The following is a 22,902-nucleotide window of genomic DNA, read 5'->3' as shown; positions in this document are numbered from 1 at the left end:
TTTTTATAGCTGCGAAGCTGTCAGCTGAGTTTAGCTATATTGTAAAGCTATTGTTTTTTGCGTTTCGAAGAAGAATATCGAGTTTCTCAAGTTTTTTTGACGGAATTACTGTTTGTTCAAGCGGCGTTTTGACCTAAAACTGAAAGTAAAATTGCCGCGTGAACTTATTTTTTTCTGAGTGAGAGAAGTTGTTAGATCATGAGCTGTGTTGAGTGAATTACTTGTCGACTTTGAAAATGGTTTTTGAGTGAATATAGTTAACTGGCGAATATAGATAACTGTATCTGGCCGTTTTTTCGTTCATTTGTTTTTTTTTGCATTTTATTCTTTTGTTGAATTATTTTTTTATTGATGATGAATTATTATGTAAATATCTGAAAATGATACCGTAGTGTTTTTCAGAGCCGATTGTTGCTCTTCATGTGAAAATGGGAATTTTTCCTTTTTTAAATCAATTATTGTTTTTTTTTATTAATTTTATTTTATTTGGATTGTTGAGCACATTTTAAAAAAAAATTAGTGTATATGGACACTTCCCTTTAACAAATCATGCATTGAACGCCTCTTTTTAAAGTGAGGTGTTTTGTTTTCCCAATTGTACACATATTAGTCCGATTTTGGCAGTTTCTGTCCCATTTTTTTGAATTTTTTGTATGTTGGTTTTTATGTCCAGAAAGTCTCTCTGTGCACTGTCAGATATTTTAATTTCCTGCTAATACTAATTGAATTGTTTTTTTTTTCGTTAAGTCCTTGAAATTTGGTCTATTTTGCAATTGAAATTTTTACAACTTTTTTTCTACTTTTAAAAATAATTTTTTAATGTCAAAAGTTTTGACTCTCTGAACTCTGTTTACTATTTTTCATTTAGACAGGAGAATGGCTTGGTAATTTTATGTACTCTTTTTTTTCTATATCTTTTACATTGTGTCTTTTTTCTCCGCATTCTAGCATGCGTCATTTTAGCATTCTCCAAAGACCTATTGTTTTAATCACTCTGCTGTTATCAGTTGTTCAAATGATTTTTTTGATTTCAGACTTTTTCTTAAATCTTTAAAGTTTTTTTTAGACAAATAGTTTCGTTGAGTATAATGCAGCAATGAAACTTCGGTAGGATTTTTAAAAACAGGTCTGACTAAATTTTGGCTTCTTGGTTTTTTTGGGCAGTTTTGATGAATTTTTTTTTTGCCTCTGAACGTTACTGTTTTTTTTCAATATTAATTAATTTTTTGCAACTAATTTCAATGTATTTTGTCCATATGTTCAACAAGAGAAAAGGACATCATAATTGTTTTGACGCGAAAACAAAAACAACGTCTTAAACAACGTTGTCACCCAAACATGTTCTCAATGATGCAACCCCTTTGAATTTGTTTTGTTTATTTTTTAGGTGGCGGCGATATATTTTTCAACCCATTTCTCTATCTGTTTCTATCCGCATTGTTGTGCTTCAGCAAATTCTTTCATGGTCTCATATGGGTGAAGAAAACTTTGATTAATTTGAAATTTGAATTCAAATTGGAAATTAAAATATACAATATTGAGCTGGTATTTATAGTACTTATCTATGCAAAAATATACAAGGAAGTTTTAGATCAGCTAAAAATTATTTTACATGGTTGGCAAGTCAAAATTTTAGGCCCCGGCATGATAGACGTTATTTCTAAAGTAATTTAGCTTTTCATGAGAAAATTATGAAAATTTTTTTACAACTTGGTTAGATCAAGCTCATCAGCTTAAGGTCAGTGAATGTTAGGAACAGTTTTCAGTGGGTTTGAGAATTTAATTATGATTTGCTTTTAATTATACAGGCGAGCAATCCCATGAGTTGATTCACCTTGAAAATGAAGAGGACTTCCCTCTCTCCTACTCGTTTGATGCCGATTCCATCTACACGGAGGGAAGAAGTGCCATGCTGGGCATTATGCCCATAACTGGAGTCATTCCGTCAAAGTCCAGAGCTCCACTGGACCTGTTCTTCACTGCCCCCTCAGAACGCGAATACAACTTCAACTTAATCTGTCGAGTTAAACACAGGTATGATTAAAGTTTCTTCTGTTGAACAGCGGAATAAATATATCAGCAATAAGTCATCCAGAAACTAACGAACAAGCATACAGTAAAACCATTTCATACTTCTCAGCGTTTTGATTGTTTGATTTAGCTGTTTGTATTGCTAAAAATTAGTCAGTATAAAAAGAGGTACCGTAACGATTTCATTATTAATTTCAGCTATCATGAAGTTTTAGCCGAAATTGTTCAGAGGACTTGACATCTAGCACGAAAGTTTAGATTATGGTTGTGAAAAATTGTATTTTGTTTTCACGGGACGATTCCGGCATGCTTAATTTGTGTTCTTTTTCATTTTTGTCAAAGTCATTCGCTCTTGTATTTTGTACCAGGATCGAACCGCTGCCGCTGAATGTGAAGGCGGAAGGGTTCAACGTGAAAGCGGATCTGATTGTGGAATCGGCTACTGGTCACATGGTTAAACTAACTGCCAATGGTAGAAATGAAATAAACCTAAAAGAGGTACGTTAACTATCAATTTCAATATCACTGCCTGCAGTACTCAGAAATTGTTTTGTATGTTTGTTAAGAGAGGTATCCTGTGTTATCCAAGGTTTGATTGATAATCAAACGAAGCAATAGAGAGTCAATTAATAGTCTCGTGTTTTTTTCTTCGAACTGGGTGAGTTTACGAATTCCCGGGTTGACCACCATAAACATTTCTTGGCAACCATATCAAGGGCATATATTGAGTTTATGGTAAATTGACAACCATATAACTGACCATGAAAGCAAAGCAAACATTTACAAGGTAGTTTTGGTCATCTTTTAGTTGATCGACTGGCATTAAAACATGATGTGGAAGTCAATGCCGCTCGTGAAAAATGCTGTATTATGTTGTTTTTTGAACAAATTCAAAGATGAGAGGAAAAAGAGGTTTGTTCATACAGTTAATTTTGAAAGAAAATGAGAATTAAAGATGTGAAAACATCGCTTAGCGAGCAAAGGCTTTTTGTTCACCTGCAAATTTTCAGAGCAGTTTCTAAGTTTTAACTAAAAGTTTTCCAGCTAAACTAGTTTTTTGGCATTGCTAATTCGATAATTAGGGTTTTTAGACGAGCGCTGTAGGAGCGTTAAGACATCTTGAAACCCAAGTGAAAAATAGAATTTCATTTAGAGTTGTTTTTGCGATTTCGTTTTTTAAAGCTCAATTTTCTTTCTTTCTTGGAAGAAATCTTCCAAGAAAGTGTGGCGCTAATTATGTGTATTTTTATGATTTTTGTGACCAGTTGAAATGTTCTCTATCAGTTTTTAATTTTCTGGCTATCAGTTATCAATTTGTCCATTTTTAATAGCCGCTCTCATCGGTGGCTATTATGGAGCTCCTATTTTTTTGCACTCCAACTTTTTTTGGACTGTATTGGTGTGATGTCTTTTTTAAGATCTGCTTAAACTTTTTTCTTTTTCAAGGCAGTGAGAAGTCAAATTAGAGTGGTGATTTTATTCAAGTTGGAGTAGAAAAGTGAGTGAAAAGGCGAGTAAGTACCTTTAAATTGGTGTGAAAAGTTAGGTTTAGAACAAATTTTAGGTTTCGAATTTTTTTCATTTGTGGCAATTTGACTGCTGTTTTTAGTGTCTCTTCTCTTGAGTGCTATTATTATGATACATATATGTTCTAATGGCGCCAATTTGCAATTGATTGAGCTCATCGACGGGCAGCTTCTTTTTCAACTTTCACACTATTTGTTGTCATTTGATCTTTGCGCTTTTTGCTTGTTATTTCGGTTGACTTGTCACGTAGTATTATTAAAAACAGTATCTTTGTTTGCTTTTGAGGCGTGACTGAACCTATTTGAGCAAATGAGTTTATGGCTAGTGGTTTTCATGTCTTTGACACTAATTGTTCTCAAAATGTTTTTATGGTATTTTGAGTTTTGAGAAAGTTTGTTGGACTTTTCGAGATCTTATCATATCATCCCTTTATAGACAGGTCTCATAGGTTGCTTAATTGAATTGTTGTAGTACATTTAATGGTTTCATTTCAAAGCTAGTTCTTTCTATGACTCACTTTCATTCTTTTCAAATTTTCTCAAATTTTTGAGGTTTTACGAGCTTTTTTTGCTCAAATTGTTCTCATCTCTTAGCCTCTTTTTTGACAATTTTAATCGGCTGCTGAAGACGCATTTATTAATCACTATTATTGTTCCAAAATTTAGCTGTTTTTTTTTTTACTCATACGCATTCGTTTTGAAATTTGTTCAGCAAATTGTTGGTTTGATCCAATTGTTTTCTCATCTCTAAGTCCGTTTCACGGCATGTCTAATCGATTGCTAAGGATATCTAAATTAATCTAACTTGTTTCAAACGAAATTGTTTCAATTTCTAGCTGTTAATTTCTTTGACGTAAACGCCTTTTGTTCGCAAAAAATTACTTATTTGTTTGTTGTACATATTGTTTGTTGCTAATGAGTAATGAATCTAGTTAGTCACTTGAGTTCATAGCAATCTTTTCAGAGATTTTGGCAGCTGTTTTCTGTAAAAAGTCATATTTTCGTCTTGAGTGTTTTATTTATTTTTCTTGTGCTCATCGCTCAGTCTCAAAATTAATGATAAATTTTTTTGGCATTCTAAAGGACTTAATTTTTTATTTGGCTCCAAATTTTAGTTAACTTTTTCTTTTTCTGAGATATCACTTATGTTTGAAAGGTTTAATTGAGTTGGTGGATCTTGCCCTCATTTGTAGTTCTATTATTCCTTTTCAGCCATTAGAACTGCTAAAAAGTATTTCATTAGACTTTCTTCAGATTTTGACCTTTTTGGCTGTCATTGATTCCCACAAGTTTGTTGTATCTCATGCTCATTCTAAGGACGCAAAGAGTCAATATTTTAAATTTATTGTTAGTCTAAAGGATTTCTTAATTCACTAACTTGTCGAAAAAATTTTCTAATTGTTTTTAGATTTTTTTGTTTATTTTCGTGCATATGGGGCCATGACCTGTCTAAGTCTGATGTTGCTCTAAAAATTTTATTTTTTGGGTCACTAGCTCATTCAATTCTTTGGTTTGTATTTCAAAACTTGTCCTGCTATGTTTTTTATTTCGTCCAACAAAAGTCGAACACAGCTTCTTCCACATTTTGCCTGAAATATTTCTGACCTCTTTAGGCTTGTTTCATTCTTCGCTCATTCTTCTCAAACTGCTTTTAAACAGCAGTTGCTCGGCAAAGCATTCCAAAGTGAACAGAATCATTGTCCAAAAATAAAATAAAAATAGAAACGGGATAAACCAATAAAGCCCAAATTTAGATGCCTTCCAGTTGAACCTCGTTCTTTTAAGTCTTAGTTAGCATCACTTATGCCCCTTTGGCATAGATTATAGCCCCTGTATTATCTCATTAAGAAACAGGAGTTTGTGTAACTACGAAAATTAGTCAGGTTAGTTTTTTTCCTGGACTGTTGCTGCGTTTTTTGCTAGATTTTGAGATTTGATTTAGGTTGTGATTCACAATTGTCTCTGGTTTCTTTCCGCAAGTCGTTTGGCTGTTTTTTTAAAAAAATTTGCCGTCTTCTAATTTTTACGATCATTTGATCGCGCACCACGACGTCATTGAGCAATTTTTTCGGTGACTTCTACTACTCTATAATTTGTGTTCGTGAGATTTTTTAATGCATTTTTGTAAATTATGTTTTTCTTTTGATAATTCTTTGATCTACATTACTTGCCTCCCTCAAAAAATTACCTGTGCGCTTACTTAGTGAATATAAATTCAAAACTTAAATTCCAATCGTAGTCTAATAACAGTCATTCAAACTATATTATCTCAGAGCTCTTACTGTAAATAATTAGTACTTGAAATTAGAATCGACAATATCATAACGAAAATAGGAGTTTCGCGTGGCAAGTCTTTTGTCTTTGGTATGGGCGGAACCTGCCAGCTATGTTTGCTCAATGCTTCCGTCTGGCTGTCTGAAAATATCACAGTTAGCTATAGATTTAGATCGACCACAGCTCAACCAAACTGCCATGATTGTACGATCGTACCATCTGAAAGTTTTTGAATAAAGGATGGGGCGATAGAGATCAAGAGAACGTTCATACTCACTCAAAGAACTGTCTGAAATGAGATATAAAGAAGAACCACCTGACCTTATGCCAAAATGCTAATGAACCCAGCAAAAACGCTGTAAAATTTGACGATATTTAGCTAGAACTGAAGCCTCATCAAGGTTCTTCAGGTAATTATCACTAATTTTTTTTCGACGTACATACCTGGCGTCTGAGGTTGTGAAATTGTACTCTTTACTGTTCTCGGCTTCACTTAAAAAGATGTCTTCGAGCCTGGGGGCATGGCTTTGTAATTGATTATATTGCATAGATTGTCCTTAGGTCGAACCGAATGAACAAGCAGTTCGCAGCTTACAAGTGTACAACCCGGGCAAATACTCAATTGTCTACAAATGGTCCATATCCAGTCACGAAGACCTGGTCAAAATCAGCCCAGATTCGGGAGAAATCAAACCGGGGCAAAAGACCCAAACTGCTCTAACCTTCGTCTCTCCCAAAAAATGTGAGCTGAGGAATTGTCTACTGACATTGTCGATCGAGCGAGGACCTTCTTATCAGGTGTCTCTGCTTGGGAAGTGTGTTCCACCATCACTGTACTTCTCGACAAAGAAGATCAACTTTTCAAGTGTCTTCCTAACACGTGCTGGAATGCAGCCAAGTGTTGAAACTATTCAGATCACGAATAATGATTCCAAGCCAGTCAGGTTTGTGTTGTTTATTTATGCCTGTACAATGATTTTCTTTGTTTGATTAAAGATTCTTTAAAGTTATTGCTGTTAATTTGATGTTAAATTTTTGCTTGAGCATATCAAAAACGATATCTGTGAGAACGCTGGAAGAAAGTAGAAGTTAAGTTTTCTGGTTATAATATTTTTGGCAATTCTTCTTCGTTGAAAGATACCAGTGTATAAAGGACTTTTAAAAATAAATGGGGCAAAACAGACGCGTATAAAAGTCTAGTAAAGATCGGTTCAAAATACTTGCAAAAATACTGTTGTCAATTTAAAAAAGACTAAAGAATGAAGACTGTTGTGACTTATTGGGGTTAAACAGCCAAGGTCAGCCCTAAAGTCCTATAGAATCCTACTTCTGTTATTATCGAATCGAATTTCCTTGTTTTTATTTTTAGCGTCCAGTGTCTGTTCGAAGACAAGGACTACCTGCAAGTCGCATTCAAATCCTGTTCCCTGGAACCGAGCCAAACAACCACTGCCACTGTCACCTTCTCTCCCCTACAAGCGGAGAAGTATGAGGAATCTGTCGAGTTCCTCCTCAACGGACTATCCTCCTCTTTCATCACTATCAAGGGCGAGGGCATCAGTGTCAATGTTAGTTCTCATTTATTTGAATGCTCGGACACGGAAAACGTTTGGAGCGTTTTTGACTGGTGCCTTATCAGTGTCGGCTGACCGAATCGTTTTTTTAATAGCCGCGAAGCGATAGCGGCTATTATTGGGGACATCGTGGTTTTTTTACAATTCAAAGAATTTGAATTGTATTGGGGCGCTGTCTTTTTTTTTAAGATCTGTTCACACATTTTCATGATTTTTGAAGTCAAATGGAGTAGTGATTTTGGTCACGCCGAAACAGGAAGTGGAGCGAAAAAGCGAGTGGTTTTGCGGCGTGAAATTTTTTCGCTCTAAATTTAAAGTAGAGTGAGAAAACGGTGTTTGAACAAAAATTCGCTTTCTCGCTAGTGGTTTTTTGTTCACATGCGGCAATTTCGCTTTGATTTTTTCTGTTTTTTTTTCGATTTTTTGGATCGGATTTTTTCTAAATGGTTTTCCCAATCCATTCATAGTCCTTTCTAGGTCTAGTTTTTTCTTTAGTCAATGAAAATTCTTTGAATTGTACGTCAAGACTTGTCCTGCTATGTTTTTTAATTCGTCGTCTCCATCGTTGATTCTTACGACCTGACTTCTTGGAATTGACTTTTTCAATGACTTCAGTGACTTCTACTGCTTTGCAGTAAAAATGTGTGTGCGTGACGCCGTTTCTGCTTTTTGGTCAATTGCGTGACTTACCTCAATAAAAAATGGTGATTTTGAATATCAATTTTGAAAAAGCTCTTTTGGTGCTTTTTCCTTATAGACCGTATGTGTCATGAAATTGACAGTCCGAATCTAATCCCAAAAGTCTAGTAGTCTATTTAAGGACTGGTGGTTGATATGTGTCTTATTTTTTTAGATGTTTCAATTCATGGAAGGCCACAAGCGTCTTTCGCGGCTATTTTCCGGCAATCTGTCGGCTCTGTTTTTTATTTCGAACACGTTTATACTGATCCCAAATTAGCAGGAAAATCTCTTCGATGTGAATTGCTGGCCTCAAAAATGTTTTAAATAATCTACCATTCATTAACGGCATTTTCGTTCGTAAAATCATTCCTCACTCTCTAACAAGAGTATATAGATCATATGCGTGATAAATTTCTGAGCATTCATGAGTTTTTCAATCAACAAAATTATTTCTGCGCATTTGAATTACTTTCAGGTTAAAACTACTGTCGGGCTGGTTAAGATGAATTTCGACATGTAAAATCAATCAATATTATGCTATTTTTTTCAATTTTGTTGGTGGATTCGATGAAATTAGCAATTCATTATGTTATTTGCTTCTATCTACATCTTTTGCTACTATAATCTCCAGTCTGTGGGCTAGGAATGTTTAATTGCTCTTAAAACATCTCGCGAAAATCAATAATTTTTTGTTCTTGAGTACTTAAATTTCTATTGATCTTTGTTTCATTGATTTTAAGCAGGTGTACTCTATTGAAGACATTGTATGAAATTCAGTTAAGAATGAGGCAAAATTGATTTAATTTTAGTGATCACTGCAATTTTATCATTGTAGTGGTTCATAATCAGCTCTGCTAGCATCACTAGAAGCCCCAGACTGAAATTTTTGCCTTCTGAGAGAAAAAAGCTATAATTGCTTGAATTTCGGGACATTATTTTGTCGAGAATACACATTCATATAATACGCATAAGTAGTAGTAGCTGAGCAGAGCTGGGGGGGGGGGGGTAAAAGGACGTACCTATGTATAAAGATTACCTATAGCCTATTTTCATCAATTTTCCAAAGACGTACCTAAAAAGAGAGTGAGAACAATAGACCTGTCATCTTATCGTAATTACCCAGGGATAATTATCTTAATTGCCCCAGGGAAATGCATTCGCTCTAATGCACTTCAGCTAATCTTATCTACTTAACCTTTTTTTGAAAGGAAATAATTATTTTTATGTTTTTTTTTATTTTTCTATTTTTCCACTTTTCAATTTTTGAAATTTTTCATGTAAATTTTTTTATTTTAAATTTATTTTTTTTTAATTTAATTAAATCAATTTTAGTTGAAAAATGTCTTTTTTTTCGTAAGGTTTTTGATGAAAAATGCATAATTTGAACTTTTCTTTTTTTTCCATTTGTTAGTTTTCGAAAAAAAATAGTTTTCATTTTTTTTTCGAATTTTTGAGTTTAATTTAAAAAAATAATTATTTTTATAGAAATGTTAATTTTTTTAGAATATTTTTTATTTAAAAAAAAGTTGTTTTTTACATAAGGTTTATAACAAAAAATGCAGATTTTTATGTTTTTTTATTTTTCTATTTTATCATTTTTCAGTTTTTGAAGTTTTTTTTTCATGTAAATTTTTATTATTTTTTTTGAAAAGAAACGTTTCACTTAAAATAAATGTCTTTCAAAAATTTCGTTTTTTACATAATGTTTTTAGCAAAAAATGCAGATTTTGATGTTTTTTATATTTCTCTTTTTCAGTTTTTGAAGTTTTTTATGTAATTTTTGTTTGAAAAAAAAATCGTTTTACTTAAAATAAATTTCTTTCAAATATGCGTTTTTTACATAAGGTTTTTAACAGAAAATGCAAATTTTGCGGTTTTTTATTTTTCTTTTCCATTTTTCAATTTTTGAAGTTTTTTTATGTAAAAGTTTTACATTAATTTTTTTTTGAAAAATGTTTTACTATAATGAATTTTTTTAAACAATCATATCATTCGTATAATCTATGTTAAAATAAGCTAGGACCGAGAAACTCTGTTCATTTTGTGTTTTGTCTCAGTTGAATATCAGTGGTCTTAAAAAAATGCAAAATACTCCAACACTTCCTTTTCTTCCTTCAACATCTTTTCTTTCGACATTTCATTCTGATCTAGATTTCGTTCCCAACAAAGAGGAATCGAAATTTAGAACAACAGTAACTGATAACAACATTGAATTATCCTTTGAGGTGGATTGCACAAGAGTAACAATAAAAACACAGACCACCAGCTTAACACTTCCGAAAGATTTGTGGAGAACTTTAGAGGCTGCTAGACATCATAACCTCCACTTAGCAGAAGAAAAAGTCAACAATTCAGTACTTTCTCTCCCCACTTATTTCCAGGCCATTGAGAGAATTCGAAAAGAACAAGGATTTCATCCACTGAAAGACTGCAAAGGTATTTTGTTCCCGTACTCTTGTGAAATAAATCACTACGGTGTATGGTGGGTAGAAGACATGTTCTCCAAACATGCTGATACAATTTCTACAAAATCAGAAACCTTCGATCTTCCCAATTTCCGAGATCTTATTCTTCCTCCTATCCAAGAAAATGACAATGATGAGAACCAATCACTTCATCAAAATGTTTCTTTCTCGAACTACAGGTGCTCTCCAATATAAGTCTTAACAGTTGCTTGTATTCTTTGCTAAATTCTCCCTCACGCGACAACATTTGTCACGTCACGTGATGTTACTAAAATTAGAAATGGCATAACTATTACGTCATGATGAGCACTCAAATCTCATTGGTTACGACTGCTTTTACATGATCTCATTGGTTTCGATGTCGCAATAATTCTCGTTCTTACTAAAATTTCATTGGTTCGATTTATGAAGCTCTTTCTTGAAGATAATTCATTCATTTGTTGCTTTTCGTTTTCAATATTCAGTTACCTTATTTATTCAATTCTTCCTTTCTTGCTTTAAAAACTCATCTTTTACTTACTTCACACGCCACAGATGGATCAAAGTTCAGTCTCAGCTGACAGCAAAAAACCCTACGCCTTCCCCTTCCGCAAACGAAACCATAAGGGAAGACCAGTTATTCCTTCCTCCCAGTTTGATTATCATAATGAAAGCATATATTCTTTGTTTACCGATACCAACGTGAAAGTTGAGGACACTGTTTGCAAACCAAATGAGGATCACCAAGGAAACAACAACCTTTGGTCTTTCCAAGAATACAGCAACCGGAAATTTCAAATCAGCATCCCAGAGGAGACTATCAACACAAGCTCGAATTGGACCCACTTGAAAGTCTTTCGCGAAAATGTCGAAGGTGAATTTGTTCTACATCAGTTTCTGAGGCTGTCGGTCTGGGAATTGAAAATTTTCATCCAAAAATTACCTGAGATGTTGAAAGAAGCACTACAATTTGAACCCACAGAAGTTACTGCAAAATTGATGATTGACGAAACTTTGTTCCAGCCAACTGATGTGGAGGAAAAAGCAAAATTTGATGTGTTTTGGGAATTGAGTGAGACTGCTAGGCGAAAAGTATGTGTGACCAGAACATTTTACCAAGATGATCCGAATCGATGTTATTTCAGCATCAAGCTCTTCACTCGAGGGACTGAAAAGGACAGTTTTAGAAGGAAATGCTTCCTTTCTGTCAGAATTGGGGAGTTGCAGAAATTACATCGAATGAGCAATGAAATTATTTCAGTGCTGAACAAAGTCAAAAACCCGACAAAATCGCAAAGTGCATAGAAGTAATTGTAAACTTTTATAATGTATGTGATGTCTTTATTTATTCACTTTTTGAATTAAATTCTTTCAGAACAGTTGCTTGATATGAATATTAAGGAAATTGTAAAGTTCGAAAAAGAAATCAGTCAACTTTTTGTTGGAAATTCAAAAAGGAAAAATTATTTTTTGGCTGTCTGTCGAAGTTTTGACAAAAATGCAGATCTAGATAAAATTAACAGAGAAGCTCCATTTGGAGGTCTAATAGGAGTTGGTGATTCAAAGTTAGAAAAACTTTTGAATTGGTCGAAAATTTTTCGTTTACATGCCACATTTCATGATGCAACGGGATACCTGAAAACAAATCTAAATATTGGTCCTGGGTACTGTTACCTGGTTCCATTCCTTAATTCAAAATTTAACTTTTGTTTCTTGGGACATATAACAGGTCTAGCATATTGTTGTTTTCTGAAATTTTCACCACGATTCCATTCAATCAAAGTGTGAATCATTATTTCCTAAACACGAACAAAAATCAGTTGCACTCTAATGACAGATCATAACAATCACGCAGCTGACTTTATTTTCGATAATAACAATCAGGAGCGACCTCCTTGGAAAATTTGCGGACGCACTTGCTCTCGAACAGCTTTTTTGTCAATATTCCAGTGCTTAGTTGTATTAATACTTCTTCTTTTTTCAATTATCAACCTTATTTCTGCTAGAACTTGTGACGAACGAACAGTTTGGATTGCTATTCTTTCAAGTGCTGTAGGTTACATACTTCCTAACCCCAGAGCATAACATGAACAAGATTATATCAACAAAGGAACGCATTCTGATGTATCTTGTTGGGCCTTCCGGATCTGGGAAAACTGTTTTCATTGATGATATGCTGCAAATGAAAACTTTTCAACCCTCTTTTGATCGAATTTTATACTTTTATAAGCACTTTCAGACAATTTACGATACAATGATGCAATCAATTGCAGGCATAGAATTCATCCAGGGTGTTGACTTTGAATTAATCGAGAACTTACCAGCTGACGGCACAAAATATTTACTTATATTCGATGACTCATTAGACATTCTTTCCAAGTCGGAAAAATTCAACGAAATTGCGACAGCCGGTAGACATCGAAATTTAAATTGTGTTTATATCAAACATAATCTCTTCCACAAAAATAAAACTGGACGTGACGCCGAGCTTCAGACTACTCACATTGTTTTGTTCAAATCACCCAGAGATGTGCAGCAAATTGATATATTGGGAAGACAACTGGGTCTGGGAAAACAACTAAAACAATGGTATGATGACGCTACACAACAACCATATGGGCATCTTATGATTGATTTGAGACCATCTACACCTGATTTGTTAAGATATTGTTCAAATCTAACTTCATTTCCTTCAGAATTCTTCGTACCGAACAGTCGTGCTCGTATTAGTGATATTAATGATAAACGCACAGAATTATTATACTCTGAAGCTCTTTCGGAATCTCAACAAGAAATTTCAACCAGCTTTCCTTCTACATTGTCCTAAGGAATTCATCAGATTTCTCTGTGAGTGTATTGTAAACTTGATTAAAGGAAACCTCACAGGATTAAGAAGAAATCAGTTCACTCGCTTCCAAGAACAACTTAGAAAGCTCACATCAAAATCAACAACCCTAAGTTCCAGAAGACTTATATTGGGCTCAAAAGCTGGAATAACAATATTAAGTTACATATACCAACCTTGTATGAACAAATTTTCAACTTTCTTCAATGAGTGAGGTCAAAAAGTTTGTTCTTGTTCCAAAAGAACTGTGGGAGACCAGAAAAAGGAAACCATCGGAACCCTACAGCGAGATCTATAAAAAAGAAGAAACAGTTTTCCCAGTTATCAAAAAAGTGAAAGAAGAACGTTCCGAAGAAACCAATCGTCCACATAAAGAACTTAAGACAGACCTGGAATTTCACTATAAGAACTATCCTGAGACATTGAAAACTTTGAAAGAGATATACGAAAACAAACGGTTAAAAATTTCACTTTCCAATACAATTATTGTCGACAACGTTGACACAGGAGTTGACATAAAAACATTCCTTCATTCAATTAAATTGAAGAACGCTCCAGTTGATCCAAACTATTTCCTTATTCTTAAAGTTCTAAATCTGAGACCACATCTGGTTAAAAACAACATTTTGAGGACACAGTATGGCCAAGACTGGTTCAATTACAGTTTCAGATAGAATCAAATTGCAGAAGTTGTATAAAGGGAAGGGACCAACAGCTTTCGGTTCTATCAATAACCTAACAAAAGCAAGTGGAATCAGTCGCGAGAGAGTTACAGAATTTTTACAGTCAAAAGACTCTTATACGAAGTACAAAGGAATCAGACGAAAATTTCCCCGGCTAAATGCGCATGCTCGCTATATTGATGAGATTTGGTGCTTGGATCTTGCGCAAATGGATAAACTATCACGATGGAATCGAGGTATCAACTTTTTACTCGTTACTGTAGATGTTTTTTCTCGATACCTGCGAGTAGAACCATTACGGAGAAAAGGAGCAGAGGCCGTAAAAGCAGCTTTTATCAAAATGTGTTCGAAAAAGAACGAACTCAATTTCCCAAAAAAATTATGGCTAGATCAGGGAAAAGAGTTTTTCGGAGATATGGCCAATTTCTGCGAGGACGTGGGAATCAAATATTATCACACTTATAGTGAAACAAAAGTAGCTTTTGGCGAGAGAGCTATACGAACCCTGAAAGTTTTAATTTACCGCTACCTGGAAGAAAACGACACATTAACCTATATCAAAGAACTGCAAATGTTTGTTGACGTCATTAACTCAAGAATCAATCGGAATATTGGGTTGGCGCCCAAAGATGTAGTGAATGCTGACTTTTTGACTGTCATGTACAAGCGAATGAAGCTACGAAAAAATACAAAGCCCAAGTTTCAAGTAGGAGATAAAGTTAGGTTGGCATTAGCAGAGGGCAAATTTCAGAAAGGATATAAACCTCACTATACACATGAAATTTTCCTAGTTCGAAAAATAAATACTTCAGCGCCCTTCCCGACATATTTTGTTGTTGATCAGAAAGGAGAAAACATTGATGGAATCTTTTACGAACAAGAATTGTCAAAAGTTGCATAATCATTTTTTAATTAGTCGCGCTAGAAAATGGACGGTTACAATCTACCTTATTTTAAAGGAGTTCCTCGTCAGAGGGGGCGTGGCTTTGGAGCCTTGGCTAGAACAGTCGCTAGGACAACTCTTCCCATTCTCAAGAAATACGTTTTACCTGCAGCAAAAAAAATTGGACGAGATGTAATCGAGTCAGCCATTCCCGAAATTGGTGGTGTTTTATCAGGACAGACTTCGATTAAAAAAGCAGTAAAGAAGACTGCAAAATCAACAATACAGAAACAAGTTGGTGGCGGTATGAAAAAGAGGAAAAACACTAGACAAAGTGTTACTCGACAAAAAATTCGCAAAGACTTTTTGAAGAACCTTGACTAATCATTTTTCCAAACAAACGTCACACAGAACAGTCAAACATCATGAATTCGTTTTATCTAGAATTGGTATCCAACGCTTCCTCTCAAGTTTACCCTCAAAATGCAATGGCTTCGTTCACCAATTTTCTTCCCGACAAAATTGAACTGGATGGATCATGGGAGGTAGCTTTAGTCGAAGTATCATATCCCGGTATATGTTATAACATTGAAGGAGGATTGATGACATTTCACTATGATGAGAAATTTAAGCATGTATTCGCTATTCCACCAGCAGTTTTTAACTCTATGGACAAATTTGCGAAGAGTCTTACAGATATACCCAAAAAAGCACGACATCCCAAAAACTTAGATCCTCAATTTTCTATCAACATCGACAAAAAAAGTCGAAGACTAACTTTTTGCAATAGAGGATCTCAAAATGTATCCTTCAGCAAAAGTTTGGCTGCTAACTTGGGCGTTGAAGCTGACAAACCTGTTATGCCACCTGATTCTAAAGGATCATACAACACCAAGTCCTGGGCAACGGCAGATCTCCCTTTTGATATTACTGGAACACATACAGTTTTACTCTACTTGGATATAGTTGAACCCAATTCAGTCGGTGATGTGAAATGTCCTCTTCTACGCTCGTTTCCGTTCAAACACCGAGAGTTCCACAATGATGAGAATTTTAAGAGATCTCAGGTTCTGAGTTATCGCAGTTTCGAACACTTGAGATTCCATAAAGTAATCAAATCCAACTTCCACAGTATCCATGTAGAATTAAGAAACGCTGCTGGGCACCTTGTTCCCTTCTTCCCTATTGGTCAAGTTCAACTTACGTTATTATTCCAGAAAAAATCTTGATCATTTCCTCAATTATCATTATAAAAAACGGTCGGCTAAAATGCAAATGAATTCCTTGTCTCACTCTATGCTAGACTTTTTTGGGAAAGTTCCAATTCTAGACCCCATTCTTTGGTCCAATGAACAGCAAATATTTCCAACAAATTCCTTAAACGAGTCAACAATCGAATTTCAATTGGAAACTGATCGTAATATTTTTACTGACTTGCGCTCTACTCGATTATTCATCAGAGGAGGGGTTATTAAAGGAGATCGAACACGTTTAGATAATGCCGAAGAAACATTATTGGTAAACAATGCTCTTCATTCTCTTTTCTCTAATTGCGAAGTATATCTTAACAATGAACAAGTTCACAGTGCCAATTCTCTTTATGCTCATCAAGCTTTTGTCTCTGCTGAATTTTCAGGGACAAAAGGAACGAAGGAAAGCTTATCTCAATGCCAAGGATATCGATACGAGATTGAGCCAAACGATTTTACAAAAAGAGCATTTACAGATACTGTTTTTAAAAAGGATAAAGATGATTTTACTTTTTACGGTCCGTTAGCAATAGGTCTATTTGCCTGTGAAACTTTACTTCTCCCAAATGTCAACCTCAGACTGAAATTGATCCGGTCATCTCCAGCGTTCTATATGATCGATACTGGTGGGCTGAACTCTGAGGCTACAATTTTGGAAGCTTGCCTTTTTACTAGACAGGTAGCAATCTCAGATAACTGGATGAGAAGTTTCAAAAGCAGACTGCTGCGAGAACCTGCCATATTTTACTATAATGAAGAACTTCCAAAAACGTTTATCATTCCAGCTGGACAGAATCAGTTTATACAAGAAAATATATTTTCAAACAATCCAATTCGAATGATTGATATTGCTATGAATCTGAATAATGAGTTCAGTGGCACATACAACACGAATCCGTTCCATTTTCGTAAATTTGGTCTTCGACAAGTTAAAATTGTGCGTGGGAATCAAACTATAGTTAACTTGCAAACGGAAAATCATGTGAGAGCTTATGCTGAAACGATGAAAGCACTCAAGTTTGATGATGACGGTCCTAACATTCAGTACAAGGATTTTGAAAACCATTTTCATTTATTTTTCGATCTTACTTCAACACAGGAGGCCAATGTCGAAATGCATTTTCCTGATGTAGTTGGAGCAGGAATTCGTTTAGAGCTCTACTTTGCTAACAATTTGGCTAATACTGTAGAATTATTTGTTAGTGGTGAACGTATAAGTTCAATTGCAATTGACAAAGAGGGATCAGTCACCAAAAATGGATAATCAACAACTCTTACATGTTGTCAACAGGTTCCCACACCTAAAGTTCAAATATCTGGGTTCCTTCCCTGCAGATCTTCGACCAAAAAATTTACTTACAAACACGTTTTGTATAATCAACACAGATTCATCTACTCAACCGGGCTCGCACTGGATTTTGCTAGCCAATAAAAATGGAAAGTTGTTCTACGGTGATTCGATGGGAGAAGTTTTGGAAAAATATGGCATCAGGACAAAAGCAAACTTTGGTTCATTAGTACAGGAAAAACTCCAAGATTCAGAATTGTGTGGTTTATATGCTATTTATTTTGCACATGTGTTATTTTCTAAAGTCTCGTCTAAATATTTAAATGATTTTCATATTTTGAAGTTCTTTGCTGATGTTTTGTAAGTTTTGACAACCAAAATCTTTAATTGTTTAAACATTAATCCGTATAATGATGCAAATGGTTTTCAAAACTTTTAAAAAAAAATTGTAAATTTTGTACTTAATTATTTGTATGTGTATTTGTATCTAATTTAGTTATTATATACAATGATTTTTTTCAAAAGACATTTTGTATGGTAAACAGTGAATTAAAAAAGATATAAAACGAAAGAAGGCTAAAAATTTACAAAATCTAAAGAAAATGACTTATATATCTAGAGGAGTAGTGTGAATTCCGTCTTCACAGACTTTACGCTTGGGATAAAAGTATGACAGTCCCACTTTTTTGAGTTCATATGTGCATACTTTCTTATTGTCGACTACGCGAAATCCCCTGTTCGTTGAATATACTCGCTCCTCATCAAACAATACTTTTCTGTATTTGGCTAAGGGTTCCTCGATGTTGTTTTTGTTGAGCCCCTTACTGGATAATTTTACAGTATCTGATTGCTCATCGTAGCAGCAATAAGTTTTTGAGCACAAAGCAATCATTTCTGAGCATCTAAATTCTTCTTTGAACAAGCCTGGAGTTCTCTTGTCAAAATTCGCATGCTTGTTGCAACATTCACGTGGGAAAAAGTTGCTGCTTGAGTTTGCTGCAAAATTATTACTGCAGTCGCTCTGTCTCATCCAGTACCACAATGATTGCATTTCTGGTCGAATGATTTTGTCAAGTCTTTCCTCACTGAGCGCCATGTACAGACTGTCGGTATCCATTTCAATGAGTTCGTACTTATTTTTGTCGCAGAAAGTGGAGAAGAAATTGTACTTGAGTTGTAACATTGTAAGTTTAGCGTACTGCAGAATAAAAAAGCCAACAATTATTGGTTCCTTGTGCTCGATACGTGTTTTGCTCATTTCTACCTCATAAATTTCTTCTGGTAGTTCATTCATAGTCTTGAAAAATCTGTTGTTGATAAACTTATCAACTTGCGGCCCCTTGACATATTTTGTGGTCGTGTGCCGGCTACGATCCATTATCTGATACCCGTATGAGCTGTTACCTATCAATTTCATAGTTTCAGCAACGACTGTTGAGTCTTTGTTTCGGTCTCCTTCGCGGCGAGCATCAACAACGTTTTGCACAAAGGACTGGAAGCAGCGGCGGGGAGTGTATTGTAGGAACCAAAAAACGTCTCTTAGAATCACTCCTTTTTCCAGATAAAATAACAAAAGTGGAGTAATAATTGGTCCTCTGTCAAGCTTGAAACTAGAAATGAGCATTTTTCTTGGTTTTGACAATAACTTGTGTCGCTCAGCAAATTCTTTCATGTGGACCCCAATGTTGTCTCGTCCAACTTCACAATTCTTAAAAATAGGAGGAAAGTCTTCAAAGTAAGGGAACAAGTGTTCGGGGACTTCGAGGCTGCAATAGACCACTCCAAACAAATCTCCTCGTTTTATTTTTTCAATAAGAGCATTTTTAGAAAGGGGTGGTTGAAATGGATATTTCTTGTTGACGAACTCCTTTACTCCATTTATGTTTTCCCTCCTCCACTGTTTCCACTGACACTCCCAAATTTCAACAACTGTGTATCCTAATCCCTGCAGATACTCTCTTCGATCACTATCTCGTTCCCGTGTCTTTAATCCGTTCTCTATATCTTCAAATAACAGCGGCTTTTCCTCCTGACAGGGACAAAAGTGAAATTAGCATCCCATTGCCTCAAACACTGTTGCAATGAGAGCAGAAGCCATCGACGAGATAAGTTCCAATTTTTTTCTGTTTTTTGTGACTGAACTGTGACTGTATTAAACATTCTGGACGAGTGCTCTGCAAGTATTCGATTACCTGCTGCTCAAACAAACTCCTCCAATTCCTTTTTGGGTGAAACTTTGCAGTGTCGTCATTGAACTCCCATTTTGTGTAGAGTCCCGTTGGCATTTCCCTGGTCATTGAGAATGGGTAGAGTTGACTCGCATCAATGCCCACAATAGACTTGCACACATTTTCGGACTCTCTAATCTTTGTTTCGCCAACTTTTGCATATCTGGTGAAGATAATCGAGGGTCCTCCTGTCAGCCAATTTCTGATATAGTTATCATATTCCTTGTCTTGCACGCAGAATGGGAAAAATGCAGCATCTGTTGATGAATGGAGAAATCTGTTTGCCAAGTTGAGAAGCGTATAGCCCAGTTTCAACATATCAATTTGTTTTGAGTGGTAGAATTGAATCATCTTTGTCATCGCATCAAGAGTGGGCACGACGTCTTTGTTGTTATACCACTTGAGAAAATCACGAAAAGTGTTCATGTTCTCCTTTTCCCAAATGTTTTGAAGTTCCCGGTAGTTCTCTTCTGCATTTTTGGGAACTGTTTTTAATTTCAGCTTCTTTAAAGCTTCCTTTTCTTCAATTCCCCTTTTTTTGCAATCCATGAACTTATCGTAATCGACTGACAAGACGTTATGGTTTTTCAACTTACTCCAGAAACTTTCAATTGGTGGCAGTTGGGACTCATTCATTTTGGCAGCACTGTCAAACCACTCATAAGGGAAAAAACCCCTCTCTTCACTGGCTCCATACGCTTTCAGAAAATTATCCAGAGTTGTAACTCCTCCCAGGAAGTTAAGAATGTCCAGAAATTGCAAGCCAAGAAAGTTCATTCCAATATATTTGTTCCCCGTACGAATCACTTTGGGAACAACGTTTTTCTCGATTAACAGATGATGCAGAAGATATTCTTTTATTAGGTTCAAATCATACCGAGAGCTATTAAACCCAAAAACAGGAATGGTGCTGTAATAGTTCTCAAAGTCTTGTCTCAATTTTGATAACATCTTGAGCTCGCACCTCAGTCTCCTAATTTCAAGTTCTTCATCCTCCTCTTCGTCGGGTTCAGCTTCGTTGTCAAATATGTCTTCCACGCCAGTGGGTACCTGCTTGTCTTTCACTGGAACCAATTGTCGAACTGCCCAATACTTTTCTTCCAATTCCAGCACGAAAGCATTGAGTTTTTCCCTCATTATAAGTGTGCTTTTTTCAGCTATATTAGTCAAGTTGGATACAAAATCACGGATTAGTTGATACGGATCTTCGTTGCAAATAAATATTGGGTCTTTAAGTAGGTTGGAAGCTATCGAAACGCTAATGGGAACATGTTTTCCAATCCACGAAGTCAAATCAGTGTTTCTGAGTGTATTGTCGGGGACGGTTATTGACTCAAAATCAAATACAATAAGATGAGAAAAAAGCCTGAGCTCTTGAGGTACATTAATTTTAATGTCATCCAAACGATCAAAAATAGTTTCTGATAACTGATAGGCTCCTGTTGGGTATTTGTGATGAATGTTGTCGGAGCAATTTTGCATGTGTCGCAATAGGTTGAACGATCTGTCGAAATACTGATCGCATACATAGCACCGGAACTTTTTTTAGGAATTTGTTGGTGTCCGCTGTCCAACAGATATGATTTTCATATCTCAGCAACGAAGTTGTCTTTGTGCGTTTCTTCAAGGAGCGACGAGTTAGTTCAGCAAACATTTCAGATTGTTCCTCAAAAAATATTGTATAAACTTGAATATTTCTGTCAGTTATCTCTTCAAGTACAGGAATATCGTCTTCATGTATTCCTGGAAAGGTTTCGTCATCTCTCTTTGTCGCTGAGAGAAACATCTGCATCAATTCCATTGTTTTATTTTGTAGCTCGTCACTACCGTACAAATCGTAAGCTAAAGCACGGAACATACACAGGTTGTCTTCATAGGGCTTTTTTTCACAATCCGAAACAAAACACTTAACGTAACCGTTCCTGAGCAAAATAGATGGAATATTTTGAGTTATACAGCCTAAAGGAACACCACTGAGGAGAAATACAAAGAAAGTGACATTTGTAACACAATAAAACTTCCATTTCGTGTCTGGACGTTGATTGATTAGATTGGGTAGAAAATCTTCACTTCTCAATTTCGATTTGATAAAATTGAGATCTGAGTCATCGGAGAGAACCATAGGATTTAAAAAAATGGGGTTGTTGTCTGCCGCGTAAAAGTATCGAAATTCGTCCGAGTTATACACACTCTGCAGCACGAATCCAAAGGAAATGTTAATTTTCGCTGAACTGGGTAAGTCGTTGTAAACGAAATCCAATTTGTTGATCACTGTTTCGTGGCTGAGTTCGAATAACTTGAAGTTATGCACTTTCTTTCTAGACAATTCAAGCAGTGAGTCTTGTAAAAAGTGTTGAACCGTTTGAAGTTCACTATGAAGAGCGAAGGATTCTCCGTATATAGATAAGTCGACGTCATCGTAAGCCACTGGAGGAGAATGTAGATGATTGTTTCGTTTATGATGGAGAAGTTGATAATATGTGGAGAACGATAAATTGCAGCTTCTACATGAAAACTTTTTCTTGATAACCAGAGACGGTGCATGTACAGAAGCAATGTGTTTCCGCAGTTTCTCGTCGTCCGGAAATGACTGGGAGCATTGTGAGCAAACTTTTGCGTGACGCTTCTGATGTCTGCTCATATTGGATTTCCAAATAAACTTATCGCAAGACTTGCAAAGTTCTTTTTGGTCCGACTTTCGAGGCATCTCTGAAAATAAAATAAGTTGTAAGATTAGAAGTGAGAAAAGGAGGAGTAAAAAATTGTTAAAATGGAAGTTGCGATGAAATAAATTTTTTGTCAGAAGTTGTAAAGATTAGAGTTCTCAACTGTACTCAATTCTGTAAATCAGAAAAATGAAAATAAATGGAAATGAAAAGTTCTTTGTTGAATATGACGTAATTATGACCACATAATGACTTAATTGAGACGACAGAATGACGTAATTGTGACGTTATTATGACGTAATTATTACGACACTATGACGTAATTGTGAATTACAATGATGTAATCGTAATGTTATGAGTAATTGTGACAATAATATAGTGACTAATTGTCTAATCACGTGAGAATTTTAGGCACATTAACAGATGACACAGTAAATTTATTATTAGAGACTTTACAAAGCAGAGGTCATTTACCTCCAAGCAAAATTAATGGGATCACGTGAGAGATTTCTTTATTACATTAAAGCTT

General features: G+C 35.3%; 2 protein-coding genes across 7 annotated transcripts in view; one reads left to right on the top strand and one right to left on the bottom strand.

The window, feature by feature from the left end:
- LOC142344835 (unconventional myosin-Va-like) overlaps positions 1–22,902 on the bottom strand; it is a 380,102-nt gene that overhangs the window by 327,262 nt on the left and 29,938 nt on the right. The window lies entirely within an intron of this gene.
- The window catches only part of LOC142345113 (hydrocephalus-inducing protein homolog), a 236,409-nt gene that overhangs the window by 196,580 nt on the left and 16,927 nt on the right, over positions 1–22,902 (top strand). Inside the window, exons 76-79 of the mRNA XM_075397198.1 lie at positions 1,809–2,034; positions 2,400–2,529; positions 6,393–6,775; positions 7,201–7,399. Of these exons, the coding sequence (XP_075253313.1) occupies positions 1,809–2,034; positions 2,400–2,529; positions 6,393–6,775; positions 7,201–7,399 (938 nt within the window). The remainder of the gene's footprint in view (positions 1–1,808; positions 2,035–2,399; positions 2,530–6,392; positions 6,776–7,200; positions 7,400–22,902) is intronic.

Source organism: Convolutriloba macropyga, chromosome 8 (assembly GCF_964194025.1).
Source record: "Convolutriloba macropyga chromosome 8, txConMacr16.3, whole genome shotgun sequence".
NCBI lineage: Eukaryota > Metazoa > Xenacoelomorpha > Acoela > Convolutidae > Convolutriloba > Convolutriloba macropyga.
The sequence above is the reverse complement of the archived record's forward strand: the minus strand, read 5'-3'. Positions and strand labels throughout refer to the sequence as shown.